An 18,512-nucleotide genomic window follows, 5' to 3' on the forward strand; every position below is an offset into this window, starting at 1 on the left:
TCAGTCCCAGAGTAGTTGATACACCAGAAAATCATGAAATATCATGGCCATTATAATAACATACTAAACTGGCAAGGCCTTCTTATAAACTATGCTGTATCTTTTGAAAACAGACTCAATTCCTGAATATATTGAATAGCTAAAATATATTTTACTGACTTTTCTACAAAGGAAGATACAGACTTTGGAGTCTTGAAAGAAAAGCAAAGAACTTGAAATATTTCTGAAAAATGAGCTGTTAGCTCTTCTTTGAAAAGAAGCTAGTATGTGCAACTGCAAAGTGTGAAAGTTTCTACATGGGCAATTTTCTTAATAGAACCTGCAGATATATGGCAGAAAAAAGCAACTCCAAAGAGTGGAGAAATATCAATCATATGATGTAACTTTTCACTAAATTCAACCTGTGTGAAGCAGACATAGTTGTTGGTATTTCATGAGCAGAGTTCACATTGCAGAAAACAATGCAAAGATCAAATCAGAAAAATATTCAGTGGGCAGTGGCATAACTGCTCCATTCGCCTACAAATTTTGACCAGTTCCAAGGGAAAACCTGAAATATTTTTCTCAGAACTTACCTCATGCAGTTTGGCAGCAATTCACATAGACAGTAGCCATAAATCATACAAAAGAAAGGAAAAAAGGACCACATGCTAATTCACAAAAAATATGGTAAACTATTAAGCATCACATAATTTCCTCGGAAATTACCCAGATTGTTAGTTAAAAGACTTTAATCTTTTTGAAAAATAACAACGTTGTATTACTATTTTATTATAGGATAGTAAATGAAAAATACAAATTTTGCCTGATTGTAGCTCTAATGAAGAGGAGTTAGTAGAGGAAATACAAATAAAATGTTCAGGGTGCCTCCATTACCATATCTTATCTGCATCCACCAGAGGATACAGAAATATTTCCATGAAATAATCACTTCTTGTGGCTAATGCTCATCTCCTTTTTGTCCAGGTTGATGTTTTTGTGCTTGGAAACAGCATCTTGTGTGCAGACAAGCATGTCTTATCCCTAAAATTTATGCAAGGAAGGTTATTGGAAAGATGTTTAACATGCGGTCTTGCACACCTCCGTTTGATCCTTTGGGGGAGAATCTTTAGGAAACCTATTACTGCTTTTCAGCATAAATATTTTGCACTGTTTTTTCACATTACTAGGTAATCCATAGACCATGAATATTTTATTATGACCTTCTCTCTCAAATATTAGGTGTATCAACAACGTCACTCTATCTGTTCACGTTTTGCTCATATGCATTCACAGACGAGACCATTTGTTGCTTAGAAATAAATTCCCAGAGATAATTTCAAAACACTGCCTTGGTGTTTTCCTGATAGTTATAACATTACAGCCTTAAAGCACACTTTCAAAAATAGGATTCAAAAAACTACCATTTTCTTTCAAAATGCACAAGTTTTCTTAGATGTGAGGTCCCCCAGACACAGAAATTATTTTAAATGACCTTCTGCGCACTTGCAAAGATAGGAAATGATGATCATTATAATAATGAAAAAGAACATGGAAAAAAAAAGAAAACAAGCCTTCCATTTTAAAGCCATCTAATAAAATTTATAGCATTTAATACTTCCTCATCTTATTCCAACAAATTTCATTCAACATATATTATTTTCAGTACAAAAATAGTATACTTGAATGACTATGTAAGTCAGGAACGATGATACGAATTTCTACAAGGTTTATACCATATTTTTAAATCTCTACATATTAAACATCTGAGACTCAAGGACTTCATATGATTTAAAACAGTTTTTGAGAGATTTTGAGTCATTTACATTTGTGATAGATACTCATGGCCCCACAAGTCCCCTTAATCTATAGTATTGTGCCACACAAAACAGAGCTTTTGTGCTTTTAAACATGTTGCATTAAAAAACTGAAATTGCCAATAAAACACTTTTTAAAATAATATTTAGTGAGAGAGAGAGAGAAATATGCATACAAAGAGAGGAAATCTTAGTGTTAATCATGATAAATTTTCTCTCTTCAAAGTGTAAGCCACAGATCAAGTCTTCAGATGAGAGACTGTGTGTGGAAAGTGGAGGAAGGGATGGGTATGTGTTTTTTCTCCACAGGTGGCAAAGCAGTGTATTGCAGGCAATCACATAAAACAACTTTCCAGTCTGTTTACAAAGAGTATAATTTTATAGCCATCATTAGTATGCAGTGTTTGTCTTCCACTAAAAACTAGATGATACACAAATAGAAAATTGAGCTCTTCTCTCCATAGCTGTTCCTGGCCACCGTAGATACAAAATACGCAGACCCTTTGGATTTTATTCAGCAAATTATGCGTTACCATTACCCAGAAAGCCTATGCATATTTTCACTGAACCATTGCACTGATCTCAACTCCGGTTGAAGACCTCCCATTCAAATATTCCTGTGAGTAAACAATAAAGTATAGATAATTTTTCAGATATTGTTGCTTTCTTCAATCAAGATGTTCAATAAAGTTTTAAAAAAGCAAAACAGATAAAAAAGGGCAATATCTGACAACTGGAATGAAACAACTGCAGCAATAAAAACACTACACTGGATAGTTATGGAAGAGTAAAAGTTATGCAATCGGAAGGTTGTTACTAATTAAATTGAATGATCTTGGTGAGAGATTCTCCTGCCTTTTTTCCTCCAGGAAAAAGAAAACTTTAAAAATGTTACTGAAAAGTAACCAAGATCCATTATGTTTCTTAGAAGTATTGATATTCAGGCTCCCAGACATACCTATCAAGAAATGAAGGACCCAGCTACTGTCTATGGAAATACAGGGGCATAAAACTTGAAGCAAATAGTGCAATAAAGCAGGTAATATAGTAATATCTCTTAAGAGATGAAACACCTCTTAGGATATTTTTTAATGAGTTTATTTAAATACATTAATGCTAAAACGTTTTTCTCTGCACCTTTATCTTTATGATTTTTGAATACATAAGACAAAAAAAAATCTAAAACTAAACTAATCTTACTCTGTCTTTGGTCAGAGGAAGCAAAAGGTTTATTTACAGGGGGATGTTAGAGCAGGTTTGGACACATAACAAAGGGAAACTGATATGACAGTACACTTAAACACGACATTACACAAGTTTTCACAGGAAACATCACATGAAAAATTTAGGTTCATATGAGAAGCCCTAATTATGTTCTCACTTCATCCTCTTCCCCGAAGATGTCACAAAATATGTTGTTATTACTGTTTATCTTCTGTCATGTTTTAGAGAACTTTAAAGGCTAAAGCTGTTAAACCTCAAGCTAGATGTTTTTCTCACAAATGATTTAATTCATATCAATACTCTTAGTTGTAAGCACCCCAAGTCGGAAGAACACTTCCATATCTATTTTTATCATGTTTAAGCATAGGTTGACACATGTCACAGAATAGCAGAATAAACTGAGTTGGAAGGGACCCGCAAGGATTATCAAGTCCAATTCCTAGCTGTCCACAGAACCATCCCCAAGAGTCCCAACATATGCTGGAGAATGTAGCCAGTCTTGGATAACACAGCTAAGAACAAAGACCTTGTCAAATCCAAGCAAGTGTTTATGCAAACTATGCTCATAAAAGGAATACTACTCCATGTTCTCAGAAACCTGAATAAAATCAAAGTAGATAGACTCTATTTCTCCAATCCATGAGTACTTTTGTGATACCTCAATCTGTGACTACAGAGCTGTAATACAGCTGAAGACCCTCTATCAGACAGATCTTCCCACTGACTTTCTGAGGCAGCAGCATCATAAGAAGAATTTTTCTTAACATTTCTCATTGACTTTTCTCAGAGCACATAGATCATCCATCAAAGATGTGCTTGTCAGAGCCACAGTGCAACAAATACCCTGAAACTTATGCTTAAATTTAAGTATGCTGTCAATCTTACTACTTTCAATGTAGTTACACATGTTCTGAGACATATTAATTCAACATTTTAATGGATAAAGGACCCTGGAGAGATGATCATAAACACACTATTTTCTTTAAATTCACTGCAGGGGTTTAAATGCAGTATGAGAATATCCTGAAAATACTCCATGAACTTTCCTCAGAGCTGCAGATTTAAATTTTCTAAATAAATTTAGAAAAAAAATTGTTTTCTAAATAAATTATTTTCTAAATAAATTTATTTTCTAAATAAATTACTTTCTAAATAAATTTAGAAAAAAATTATTCTGGAGAAAATGGACCCATTATTCAAACTGTGGGGGAGGAATATCGGTACTCTACAGTACAGTGTTTGTGGTTACCTGTAACATGATTAGGCAAAGTCTCTTCTAGTACTTCATGCACATTTTTTGAATGTATTTAGTTACAGCCACAGTTTGATTTCCTGGACTACAGACCTAAAAATCTATCTGGAAAATATGAAGTAAAATTTACAGAAAATCTTCTTGGTTGTATTTTTTTACTCAGCTATTCTATTGATCATAGAGATGCCTTTGCTTTTGACTTACTGATATAAAACTCCATATTTCCAGCAAAATATATAACCAGAAAAGTAACACTAAGCAGTTCATCATCTGTCTTGCTTCAATAGAACACTACAGCACATAAATCAGTTAAATACAGATTGTACTGTCTTGTGCTTATGTTCAAGTAAACACTTTTATAACACAAACCAGTTATCTACACCATTATCAAAATATTGTAACCTTGAGTCTACTCTTTTTGTAAAGTCACCCAGGTACATAAAGTAGGATTATTTGATTTAGTATTCTTAATGTAACATTAATTTATGACTGACTAGAGTCATAACCTCACTCTTTATGCAAGACACAAGATGATCCTTGATGGTTTGCATTGCAGAATGCAAGTTTCTTACTGCAGTGCTTGAGTATCTTTGAATGTGATTTTTTTGCATTAACGTGAAGGATTCCACCAAGATCTAATAGTGAGCATAGCACTGAAAATTAGACCTTAACTCTAATGATGAAGCAATGACCAAAGGAGGAAACAAATATTTATCCATTATAACATCTGATTCTTCCATCAGCCACATCACCTACTAGGCTTACTGTCTACAACAAAGCTGACAAAGAAATGGAATAAACTTTTCAAAATTTTTGTAAGAAAATCTTCTGAGTTATTGCTTAGTTTTTATGGTTGAGATTTCTTTAGTTCTCCTAGAGAAGATTGTAATGCTGCTTTTAATGTTTAAGCTAAGCTATATTTTTTCACGAAAAAATAGAGAAGATTAAAGTGGAAAAGAAGTTTCAAACCTGAGAATGATTTGATTATTTTTTTCATTTTCTTTCTCTCTCAGAACCCATCCAAGCCCTTTTCATGTTCAAGAAAGACATGCTCCACTTGGCTTATTTCTTAAAAATAATAGCTTCTCCACCTGCATAATTGCAACAGATCTGAGCTCTGGTTCATCAGTGTGACAGCACTGAGTGGTATTATAATAGTAAAAGCTTGGGGAAAAATCTGTTTGACTCTAGTCGGGGATTCTTTTCCATATTCAGAAATAAATTGAAAAAAAAAAAATACAACCCCCCCTCCCCCCCGAAATTTCTTTGCTACAAAGCCATTATTAGATATGACCTTGTCTTCTTCTTGATTCTCAAAAGACATAAGAATTAAATGGATCATGGAAATAAAAAGTTTAGAGAATGGATCAGATGACCAAACTCCAACCTCTCAAATTCTATCCCAGTTTTCATATAGCATATTGATATTGTACATGTGCATTATTGCAGTATGAGTTTTAATCTTACATCAATATTTTAAAAAATCTATTCAGATTGTGGTCCACTTCTGTTTGTGAAATAAAAAAATAACCTCATAGATTGTGAACAAAACCATAGCAATTCCAGGGCACATTCCTATACTGGGAAGGCTTTAGGCATCCACAGGGTGAAACAATGGGTTTCAATCTTCCTTGAGAACAAAGTCCTTTTAGAGCAACAGCAGAATTACTTCAATCAATTTAAAGTAAAAAAAGGTGTTCTAAAGTTCAGAGAAAATATCAAGCCGTACACCTAACATTGATTTTCTCTAAAGTCATGAAAGGAATGATTATTTCCTCTTCTGTAATATTATTCATTCTGTGAAAATCCTAAATGTCAGAAAAGAGATCCCAAACAACCCCCAAACATATCTTACCAATGATAAAGAGAATTTCCACTGCAATGTCACTGACAGTTGTGCTTCGAGTTGTCGACAGCTCATCATGGCCAATAAAGGAAACGTTGTAAGGTACAGTCACAGCAACATAAAACGTTGCCAGTAAAATAAGCCAGTCCCAGCCAGCTTTAAAAGTGCTAAAATGCAACAAAATGAATTTGGATTTTTTTGCATCTGAAACTTTGTATTCTGGAAATGCTGGTTTATCTACGAAAACATTCTGAAAAAGAGAGAAAAAAATTAATTGAGACAAAACAATAATTTGATTACACCAAAGCATTTCTTCCAACGCAGCCCTTAGGTGGTTGGTGTTTTTTGTAAAAGAAGCAAAATAACATATGACATACTCATATGCAGGCAAGACCTAATGCTACTTTTGTTTCTAACGTAGACCTCACATTTATTTATACAGATGGTTCTGCTCATGGAATAACTTTTGTGAATGTTGAGGCAGGAAGAAGACTAATAAGTTACAGATTAAAGAGAGCAAAGAGGGGACTGAGTCTGGCAAGCTATTTCTTCCTCTGTTGAATTAATTTTCACTGCAGAGCAATGTTATCCTACTGGACAGATAGGTTAGAGCTTCGTATACACAAGGAAATAGTACTGTAAATAGGAACATATAGAAAGCAATAGATGGTGTTAAAGAAAAACATGCTACACGTAGAGCTGTGAGGAGGTTCTCTCAGACTAGCTCTAGCCTGGTCCTATGGACTGAACAGCTCCAGTAGTTGGAGCACCTCTCCTGGTTTAGTTCCATCTGTGAATGAAAGCACAGTTAGTAGGAATAACTTTTTGGTTTTCTTTAAAATTGTACTCCTGATCTAAACCAAAGTGTATATCTGCTGTAGTAAGGCTTCAGAACTGACTACATTTGCCATTAGACTAAGTTTTGTCTTGAATCTTTGTCTTACCAATGTTTTATGCAGCCAAGATTTCAGTATTAAGCTGTAAAAATTCTTAGTTTTCATCTTTCATAGCTTTGACAACAAACACCTACCCTCCCAAAAAGCAGCATGTGGGACATGAAGTGTCTTGCATTATTTACTAACAAAATCCTTGCTCACTGATACTGTGTTCCTGGTTAATGCTGTTCCAGTAACAAAGAGCCTCCCAAAACAATATTGTGCATTCAGCAAAGATTACTTCTGATCTTGAAGTTATTCACTATGAAATTAAAAAGACAAAACCTGCAAAACTGTAGACTTAATTACATTTGTGTTGTCTGTCACAGCCTTTCTCTTTGTCTTTCTTTTGAAATACTGATGTCATTGCCTTCTCTATTCTTGGTTCTTATTCATGAATCTAAGCAGCTGAATTCTCACTTTTATTAGTGTCAGCCCATTTTTAATCATAGAAAAGAAAGCATTCCTCATATTATTTCCAATCCATAGCTCAAAAAATCCATGCACTAAAGGTAGTAAATTAGTCTCAGAATAAATGTTTTAACATGATAAAATAACATCTGCACTAGCATTGTGACAGTACAGGTAAGTCCTCAGAAACTATTAAAGAGTCATGTTCCTAAAAAATATTATCATATTACTATGCAATGAAAATATTCCTGGAAGACCTGGTCATATTTTTCAGGGGGTTTTTTATTATTATGCTTTTTCAACATGAAACATTTGTAACTTTTTAAAAAATATTTAATAATTTTTCAACATTTAACCTTTTTTCAACTTTTAATATGTAAATCCAATGGAAGTGACTCTATGTCCTGTGAGATATATACCAGTTGTGTATTTTCATGTCCTTAATCTATAACAAGGTTTTTCTACTTTTAATTTCTAATATAATAATCTACATGAGGATGACTCTGCACTGCTGCCTAATTTTGGTAATCAATAAGAGGAACATGCCCAGTGGCAGATCATCTCTTCAGGGTGTTCATGTTTTATATTCTTTGGTTACTTTTCCCACTGTCTGTCTTCCATCCTCCCCTAACCATAAAAAAAACCACAAAAGAACAAAAGACCATTTAGTTCTTGTGTCTCTGTCAAAGACTTTGCCTCATTAAAACTAATAATATGCAAAAAGGAAACTAAATACTGTTCTGAGAAGCTGTTTTTGCGACCCCTGCTTCCAATAACTATAGGCTCTCACAGTTGGAACAGGCGCTCCGATATTATTCTAGCAATTTTTTATATGAACATACTGATTTCATAGGTATCCTCTGTGTTAACTTTTCTCCTGAAACATAGTTGCACAGAGCAGGAGAGTTATTTTTTCTCATTAATATTTCTTTAGAAACCATTCTTGGTTTGTCTATGGTTTGATTTAGTGTTAGCAACACTCACAGCATGTTTTGTGAACTTACTCATTGGTTATAGTCACTGGAGGAACACAGAATTAATTTGAAGATGGAAACATCACTGCTTCAATTAAGAAATGAAAGGATAAATATCACAGCACAAAGTTGGAGAAATTAATATGAAAACTTGCCTAAATGAAGGGGGACCTTTTGGAGCTTAACAACATTAAGAGTTTCAGCTAGAGCAGTATCTTGAATTTTTTTTTGGCAAATAGTAATAATTGAGATAAAGTAATTGGGATGACAAGGCAAATTGGACCCTAAAATTCTGAGAACCTGTGGATTCTAAGTTCTGAGAAATTTTATAGTGTGGGTTTCATGGCATTAAATGTCTATTTACAGTATGATTAAATGTACTATCTTGCTATATGGTAACAAATACCAAAGTAGGCAGAACTGTACTTAAGTGAGAAGCATTCTAATCCTTTTTACTGTAAAACTATGACCAGGATATTTCTCAAGTACTCACTGACCTTTTACAGCACTTTTAAATTTTTTTTTTAAATATAGTGCCTTTTTAAAGAGTACATTTTTGGGGGGTGAGGGGAAGAAAAGAATATCACCTACATTATTAATTTTTAATTTGTTCTTCTCTCTTCTTTGTAGATGTCCAGAGATATGATAAAGGACAGCTCTACTCCGTCTACGTGCCGACTCAAAATGTGATCCTGCTCTTCCTCTTCCTTTCCATTTTTCTGCAGAACAGAGGTGAGAGTCCATTAAAGATCAGGAAATAACACTTTAACCTTTGGGACCTGAACTACTGACATTTCAGACATTGGTAGAAATGTAAATATTATGCACACCTTTCCTTTTGCTTAATCTTTTTCAGTAAAGAAACAAACCCCCTCTCTCCTGAAGGGCAAATAAAAACCACCGTAAAGTTTTAATTGTCAAATGCCTTCACACAACTCAGAAGCAATTAATTGCAACATATGATTTCATAGATAAGAAAAATGTACTCTCTACTGTTTCAGAAAGTAGAGATTGATGACCAGAGGGAAGGATGGCTAGAAGTAACCACTGAAAATATCCTTGAGGTGATCCTACTCTGTCTCTCATTTTACAGAAAGAAAAAAAATCTCTTGTGGTGTACTTTTAAAAACAAAGAGTCTGACTTGTACTAGGCTTCCATTATGTGAGAATATGCTAATTTGTGAGCTTGTTAATTAATAATAACCAATTCTTACATTCATGCGTTAAGATTTCTTTTCCCACCACATGGCCACTGGCACAATGGCTTGACATATTCCTTGGTGACATGAAACCCATTAAGAGTAAAGACTGAACATTCTTTTGGAAAGGTTTGTGGTTTTCACCTCCATTCAGATGTCTGTAATTGTCAATCATGGGAACAAATTTTGTTCTTGCTTATAAAGCAGTAAATTCAAAGTAATTCCAGTCACTCTGATGGAATTACAGTGAATTTATGCCAGAGTAAATGAAAGCAGACTTTTTGTGATGTGTCAGGATTAAGAAAAAAGAAATTATGGGAATAAAGGAAGAAGCCGTCTGTCAAGGAGGTTTAATTAAAGTCAATTCAGTGCATACAAATTAAGGCGGAAAAAATTTAACAAAACACAAAACTAATTAGCAGAGCCAGAATTTAGCAGCAAGCAACATAGCTACATTTTGAAACCTGCCTAGAAAAGCAAGAAAGATTTGTATTATAATACATTAGAAGACTGATGTATTTTTGGCTTAACAGCACAAAACCATGCATAACAAAATGTGTAGGAAGATAAACTTTCCAAACTTCTCAGTAAAGAAGTTTTCGTGTAATTCATGTAAGAGCACACCCTAGCTGAGGATTTTTTTACTTGGCAGTAAGGAGAAGGGGAAAAAAACCCTAAAATAAAGAAGGGAAAACCTTTATACTGCAAAGCCAAATGGTTACTCAAAAGTCGAAGGAGGCAGACAGAGAAGCCTGATACTTTCCCATCTCCAACACATATTGATGTCAGCTACAATGAAGAAAGATGGATCAAAAAGCATTATTTCAGAAAAGACACAACTACATTAATATTGGGTTTTAAAAAGTAATCTCTTAATCATCAAACCATTTAAAACTCAAACTATATATTAAGTGTTCTTAATCTGGGTAAGAATAAAGTTCTTATCTCTTTCTCTGAGGAAAAGTTAATTTAAGTCTCTTGAATTAATAATTAAGTCTCTCCACTGGAGTATTGTTCAGCTATAGTAGCTTAGTTTTGTCATATGACTTTGAAATTATTTTTAAAACCATTTACAGGCCTCTTTCTTTTTCCTTTCTCAACCTAAACTGCCATGTTCCAGCAACTCCCCACTCGTAGTGAAGACTGAGTAACCCTGATGTGACCCAGAAGCACTATGCTCACTCCATAGAGGACAACCTGTGGCATGAGAGAGACCATGAAATGCATTTTTTTCCAAATACCAAAATAAACTAACCTGATCTGGCCAGAAAGTTTGCACTTCATTTACAAAAACTCTCTCAGCCTTGGTAGTTTTTCCTCATTTTTCATAGCATTAATTTGTATGCCTTCAAAAAACTGGTTTCACTTTTCTCATTCATGTATTAATAGAACATGCATTAAATTAAACCACTACCTACAATTCCCTCTGGTGTGATAGACACCCAACATTCTCTTGTATGGAAATATCTCCCGTCTGATCATGGGTCATTACCACTGAAAGTTTTCAATCCAAGTGTGCATGGACACAAAACAGAAGATTAAGATCTAGCGTTTAATTCATATTACACAGGAAAATCCGAGAGATTTGCCTATGTTTGCCTAAAACATAGAGTGTGAACAAAAGCAACCTGCACCTCTCAAATTTAACCCAGAACACAATATACTGGCAGTATGTGAATGAAATAGAGAGGGATGTAAAGCAGCCTGGGAGTTTAGCCTGGGAACGCATGCACACCTGAGTAACTTTATTCAGAGATGGTAGTTCTACCAACAACCAAAGTGACAGAGTTATCCTAAAGGCTGTGAGGCTGCAGACCTGGATCTCTAAGCAGTATTTCTTCAGTACAGCAGCCAAGGAAAGACAGGGTCACCACCAGGGACAAGACCATGACGCTTCACTGCTTTTTTACATATTCACAAGCATGTTAGCTCCATGCTCAAAGTTATATTCCAGCCCCAACTACTTGATTGCCACCACTGTCCTGTTTGCTTGGCAGGTGGGGCAGTTAGGCCTAGGGTAAGATTGATTCAGGCACAATGACTATCCTCCTCAAAGAGGGTAAATATGACCATCTCAAGTCCTGCTGTGCAGTAACCCTGCCTGGGCAAAAGCAGGAGAGGTAGTATAGATATAGATACAGATATAGATATAGATATAGATATAGATATAGATAGATATCTTTAAACACTTTGCAAGGAAGAGTCCTGCAGAAAAACAGTGAGTTCCAGATTTACATGGACCTGATAGTGGGTGTTCTCAGTGAAAATTCTAAATTTCAGTTTTATTTAACAATGCAGTGTACACTTTTATAAATAAATTCCATAAAATAATGAGATGACTTCACCTTAGTTATTTTGAGAGCTAAGCCAGGAGCGAGTATGAGGAATAATAATAAAAAAAATTTATTCTACTAGCATTTTACTCAAAGGACTAGATAAACTGGTAGAGTAGATAAGAACTTTTTCGTTTATTTCATTGTTTACAAAGTTAAAGTCAACTGTGAGATGAAACAGCAAGTAAGGCCAGCTCCCACCTAAGAAAATTTATCATAGAAATAACATCATTTTGAATGTGTGAACTAGATTTCCTGTTGAACAATAACAACACCACCAACAAAGTAGAACAGGAGAAATGGACTTTCTTCATAGCTAAAAGGTATCTAAATATGGACAGACTTGAAGAAATCCATGATGCTGCTCCATACGCACGGTGAAAGGAACACTGTGAAAATGCATAGTAACCATGTTAACGCTGTGACTTTTAATGCAGGTTGGACCCTTCCCTGCTTGAAACACAGAGTGGTATATTGTGCTACCTGTGTGATCTCTCTTGATACTCTATTCTGAAATCAGGCAGGAGAATAAACCTCCCCCATTACCTTTGCTGTGTATATCTTTAGGCTGTCACAACCACTCAGCCCAATCACACAGAGAGATGTTTTTACCTGGAATATCTTTCAAGTACTGAAGTGCTCCTTTTTGAACCTGGGTTCAGTGAATGATTTATTAAAGAATTTATTTGTCTTACAGCTTTATCTATAAAAGGCTTCCTGTGAGAAGTGCAATCAAGAATTTTTTGTCCTTTTAATACATCTTGAGAAACCCTCATCAATTGCATCATAAGATTAGGAATACCACAACAGAAAGTGTGATCTTTTCATAGGCCTCCACGAGTAACCCATGTGCAATAAAATAAATACAATGATGTCTACAGGAAACACACTGGTACTAAATAATATCCAGTATCACTGACACAAAACACATTTCATAGGCAGTCCTCAAAAAAACCAAACCACCAAGGAAATTCTGAAGAAGACAACTGGGGAAAGCAACTCTGAATGAACACAAAACAACCCTCTAAAACCAGATTATATGGAAAGTTGGTATGATTTTTTTTCTAGGCTTTTAAAAATCTTTAGCAAATTTTCTGTTATTATTCAGGAGACATTGCACCAGCAGTTGCCAATAAAGAGAAAACTGATAAAAGTCATCTTTGGTATTAATGACAGAATAAAAGCACTACCATGGGCAAGAGGCTGCAGGAGTTCTGTTGGTGGTATGACACATTCTTTCTGCCTACAACAGCCAACAATTCACATAACTGTTAGCTGTATGGTGGATCCAGGCTAGCCTCTAGCTGCTTTTTTATTTCTGTAACTGATTAACTGATTCAATAAGAAGGTGTACTTAACACACATACCAGCTATACACTGTAAACATTATTACAGAACATTTTTTAAAGGGGCCAATTTTACACAGAATCAACGGTATGATTATCATAATTTTAGTATTATGCCTTGAGAGAAAATTCAGCTTTGAACAGAAAGAGAAAAGAAGCAATATTATACATTACTATTAATGTTTTTATGAATAAGAAAGACCTTTAAACAGGGGTATGCTTATGAGATAAAAATCCTTAACCACATTTTGGTCTGCTTATTCTTCCACTATGAAGAAAAAAGGTATGAGGAAACATACACACACAGCCAAAAGAAGGGTTCTTTCTCCTCTTCCATTTTGGTGGTTGATGGGAGCACATCCCTAAATAAATAAGTATTTCTTTTTAGATACCTGTATTTGGGTCTGTCTCTTAAAATTCAGAATGGGGAAAAAAAATTCCAACAGACATGTCTTTTTTCAGCTGCTTCTAATAGACCGAGTTTCAGCAGAAGAACTCTGAAAGTGAATTACTTAAACTATTTTCTCATTTATTAATACTACTGCTGAAAAGTTACAGAACACTTATAATGAAGTAAAATATTCTGACTCAAAAATAGCTATTTCATAATTGTGTAAAAATAGTTTATTCGCTCGCTTTCTACTGTTAATACTCTAGAGTTGTCACACAAATGGGAAAACTGTCATTTTTATTTTGTCATCAAATTTGAAATATGTCTATTGATTCAGCTAAAGTGAGTGGTCATATGTAGTTCTTACAGAACAAGATGTAGCATCGAATTTACAGCTTGGTCATCACTCACTTCCAGCTTTTTTTGAGGTGACTGTTTTTTCCTGGAATAGTTTTTATTTCCCGCAGCAAATTCCAACAAGGCTCATGAGACAGTGATATGCTCATATATCATTATGAACAAAAGCATACCTGTAATAATAAAGAGAATATTTGAAATATTTTTCAGGAACCCCTGGAACTTAAATAATGCCAACTATTTAAGTCACCAAGAAACTTTTCACCCTCTTCAGCAAGGGTCAATATCTCTTCCTCTGCAAGTGTGTAGTATTTAAGGACATAATATCGTGGAACCTGAGAGTTTTCTTTTTTCCTTTAATTCCATAAATTTAATCATATATTTTATTTACTGATATCTTTTCCTCCTTTTGAATAGTCAGAAAAAAGTGATCATAATTTAAAAGTCATTCATTGCAAAAATAATTAAAAAAAAATTTGCAAAGAAGATGATATTAAAGTACACCTTGCTCACTCAAGTGAAAGTAGTAATATATGTACCTGAATAATTACTATCTTGTAATGAAATTAAGTCTTTTGAGAATGAAGACTTGTTTTCTTAATAGATTTATGTACGATACAGAACCAGATAAGTCACCTATAAAAAAGTTTTGTGGTCAGTGTAACGTGTCCGGAGTTAAAACAGCAGGGGGAGGGGGAATAGATTTTTTTAAAAATGGTTTTTAAAGCTGAGACATATATAAGTTCAAAACCCTGTGATGTCTGTGTATGTGTTCCATATATATATGTATACATACCCCACATCGGGGTCATTGAAACACCCCGAAAATATCTCTGATTATCTCTCAAGGAATGAGATTTTCAGACTATGAAAGTGACTAGTCTTAAACTCAACCTGTTTTACAACTTTTAAGTATACAATTTAGGATGGAGAGTTGTAAAGCCATCTTTTCTACAGCTATGCAAAACTCACTTGTAATAGGTCTCATTTGCTGAGAATTGCTCTGAGGATCTGCAGCATGAATTACATGCCCTATAACTGCAATTACAGTTAAATTCTGCAAATGGCCCAAGGCCTCCTAAATTGTTTCTGAACACAAAGTACACATGAAATATGTATTCTAGTCCTCATGGCCTCTTAATAAAATGTGAGATTCCAGACTGTGTCTAGGCCAATGAAAGTCTTTAAAGATATTTCTCCCTTTTCAGATTTTTTCCCCACAGAAATAAGAAAGGTTGTAAATTGTATAGGAAGGTTGTAAACCATCTGCCTCGTTAACTAGTCACCTACCACACACACACAACTCTGAAGAGTTCTAATCAGCAACACATGCACTGAACATATTCCCTGTTTCTTCTATGTCTTTTCTTGTCTGTTTTACATGGTTGAATTTTCAGACTTTAAAAAGAATGTCTGAAGATATTTTCCAACAATCTGCCAGCAAAATGGAAAACAAAACAAAACAAAACAGAAACCCAAACAAACAACAGCTCCCTCCTCCCCACTCCTTGATAACTTTGTTTTCTAAGGAAAATCTGAAAGCAATGGCACAAATTTATCTAGAACTGGTGAGTATGAACTTTTTGGTTGCTAATGTATATATTCTCTCAACCTTCCAGGATATCCCAGAATACAATCTGCTGCTCTGCATTTGCTCAAGAATCAGACTTTGCTTTTCTTTTCCTCCTTTTCATTCTACATATATCACAAAGGACACTTTCCCCTCAGTTCCAGAACATGCCCTGTACCTCTCTGAGAGCTGCTGGAATGGAACTGCCACTTGCATTTAACACTTGGTGCAAGAGTAAAGCAAGAGCTACAAAGATTGATATGTCTCTAAAGATTTGAGGCTCAAATACAACTTATTTGCTTGGGTAAGAAGGTAAAAAGGTGAGGGAGAGCATCTTCGTGCTCACAAATGCAAAAAGGAACAAGGCAGCTCTATTTTTGTCCCCTAAGTGTTTAAACTATCATGCACAGACCAAGAGGAAAGGAGTTTCTCTTTACTAATGGCAAAAGAGTTTCAGACCTCTCTTAATTTGACAGAGGGCCAGGAGCAAAGTGATCCTAGGGAAGATGCAACTGAGTCATTGCAGAATAAATTGCAGAATAAATTCCTCAATATTTTCTTCCTTTGGGTAGTGGGAATACTGGGGTTAAACTCTGCTTTTAACCCACCTCCTCTCCTGATAGAACTGCATGGTGCCTGTATATCCTGAAAAAATTTTATCTGCTTTGGTTATTGTAAATCTAAGTGATTGTACGGTTATGTTCCCCACCTCAACATACTTCCTCCTGACAGGTATAAGTGCTTTAAAATGAAAAACTTCTCCTGAATATTCACTGCAGTAGCTTGAGCAATCATGAAGTAGCTGAGACAGTAATTAAGCAGAATAAATCAAAGTGCACATTGCAGAATTTCTTGCACGAGACTATTCCCACTCCAAATAGACATTTTCAACATAAAAATATCTGTAATGTAAAGTGTTTGGCACATGGTATTTCACTTCTGGCACACGGAAAGAACAACTCCTCCCTCCAAAAAATGATGAATAATCAGAATAATTCTGTCTCCTTAGAAATTCATATGGACCTAAGGATTACTAAGAAGCCAGAAAAAGCCAGCCAGTTGAACCATAGCATGCATCTTAGTTTAATTTGTGGTGACAAAAGGTGTAGTCCAACTTTTAATTCACATTATTTCGAGGGTGAAGGCATCTTTGCCAACAGGCAGACCAACCTGAAACATGAAATTCTGTTTAAGAAAAAGCTTTTTTTTGCTCTATGAGGAGTCAAACACTGGAACAGAGTGCCCAGATAAGTTGTGGAGTCTCCATCCTTCGTGTTATTCAGCACACATCTGCACATGTTCCTGTGCAATGCATTCAACCTGACCCTTTGAGAAGGGGTCATTGGACCAGATAATCTCCAGAGATGCCTTCCCACCTCAACTATCATGTAATTCTGTGGCATATTGCACACATTTTTATAATAATTGTTTTCAAACAAAGAGTTCAAAATTTTCACAATAAAAAAACCTGAAACAAAAGCAGATAGATTACCAATAAAGACTAAAGGAATCTTTGTGGAATGAGTCAAATTAAATGGGAATTTTAGCAGTGACTCTAGCAGTGGAACTCTACATCTATGTAATCTAAGTTATTGCACATTAGCATACAGATTAAAGGTCTAAAAGTAGTCACAGAATAATTTAAATTCTTATTTTCCTACCTGGATTCCTGTAGTCCCACTAAATTCCAGCATATGTTCTAGTGTCTTATAGAAGGTTCATATGCAGAAATGACAAAGTACTGACCCAGCCATACCACACTGGAGTCCAGATTTGGCGAATGGAATTTTAAGTTTAATCACTTTTCCTTCAAAAGACAATGCAACTTTTAACTAGCTCACCAAAAAGTAGCTCATTGTAAATGAGGATGCTAAAATAAAGCTCCCATAAAACTACTTGAGAAACTGTTTATTAAAAAAACCCAAACAAATAAATATTTTCCTGCATATAGAAAAGACCATCAATTTGCTTACAAAACATAGTTTTAGGAAGAAAAGGTGGTGACTTGCTTTTCACAACAGCAAAGGATTACAGGTATTAAGCAGATGGAAAGCAGAGTGTATTTCTGCAGTAAACTTACAGGTAAGGCAAACATGTATTGTTGAAAGCAAATTACTGATACTGAAAAATTGAAGCCTTTAAGGATATTGGCAAATTGACTTAAAAAACCAACCCAAACCAAACCAAAACAAAGAAGTGTGAAAGTTGCTGACTGTCATAGCGCTTCTTAGACTGCCAAACTTCTCAGGCATGTGTTTTTCCATTTTTCTTATATGAAAGATTTAGAACAAAGTCTGCTTCTCCCATTGGTTGATAAAGCTCTTTTCACTGGAAACTTTTATACAGAAGAAAAGCAGAAAAAACCCTGTTAAATTTGTATTTCGAATGACACATTCAAAAGAAAAGGTCACAGACAACCTCTGATATTTGGGCTGGGTAAAGGAAAATAAGGTAAAAAAAGTGGACTTTTGCAAGGCACATTGGCACAAAGGACCAACTGAAATTGTGTGAACAGACAAGATAAAATAGATAAGAAAATGCCTGCAGAAAATCAAAGACGATATTGGCTCCTGAGATTTGCAAGAGTAAATATACAGTGCACAAGAAGAAAGAGGCCATAAAATCAAGAGATAAAGTTCAGGAAGGTGTCATTGTAAAAGTACAAGGAGAACAAGATTTTACAGAAGAAACAGGTGATATCAAAATTAGGAAAGATCCTAGGGAAGTAGGAGTCTGGAGAAGACTTTTGGAGGCACAAGCATTGACAGTGTGCTATTATAAAGTGCTGGTGGAAGACCAAAGGGGCAGACAGGAGAAAAGGAACATGAAAGAATTTTGTTAGATAAGTTTGCTAAGGAGTTTAGAAATTAAAGGGAGA

The 18,512-nt window shown here is 34.9% G+C and overlaps 1 protein-coding gene across 1 annotated transcript in view; it reads right to left on the reverse strand.

Annotated features, from left to right (window-relative positions):
- KCNH8 (potassium voltage-gated channel subfamily H member 8) overlaps nt 1-18,512 on the reverse strand; it is a 180,659-nt gene that overhangs the window by 86,598 nt on the left and 75,549 nt on the right. Inside the window, exons 4-5 of the mRNA XM_008632000.2 lie at nt 9,030-9,157; nt 6,128-6,368 (exon numbers count right to left, since the gene is read on the reverse strand). Of these exons, the coding sequence (XP_008630222.1) occupies nt 6,128-6,368; nt 9,030-9,157 (369 nt within the window). The remainder of the gene's footprint in view (nt 1-6,127; nt 6,369-9,029; nt 9,158-18,512) is intronic.

The sequence above is a fragment of the Corvus brachyrhynchos genome, unplaced genomic scaffold (genome assembly GCF_000691975.1).
Source record: "Corvus brachyrhynchos isolate BGI_N302 unplaced genomic scaffold, ASM69197v1 scaffold53, whole genome shotgun sequence".
Lineage (NCBI taxonomy): Eukaryota > Metazoa > Chordata > Aves > Passeriformes > Corvidae > Corvus > Corvus brachyrhynchos.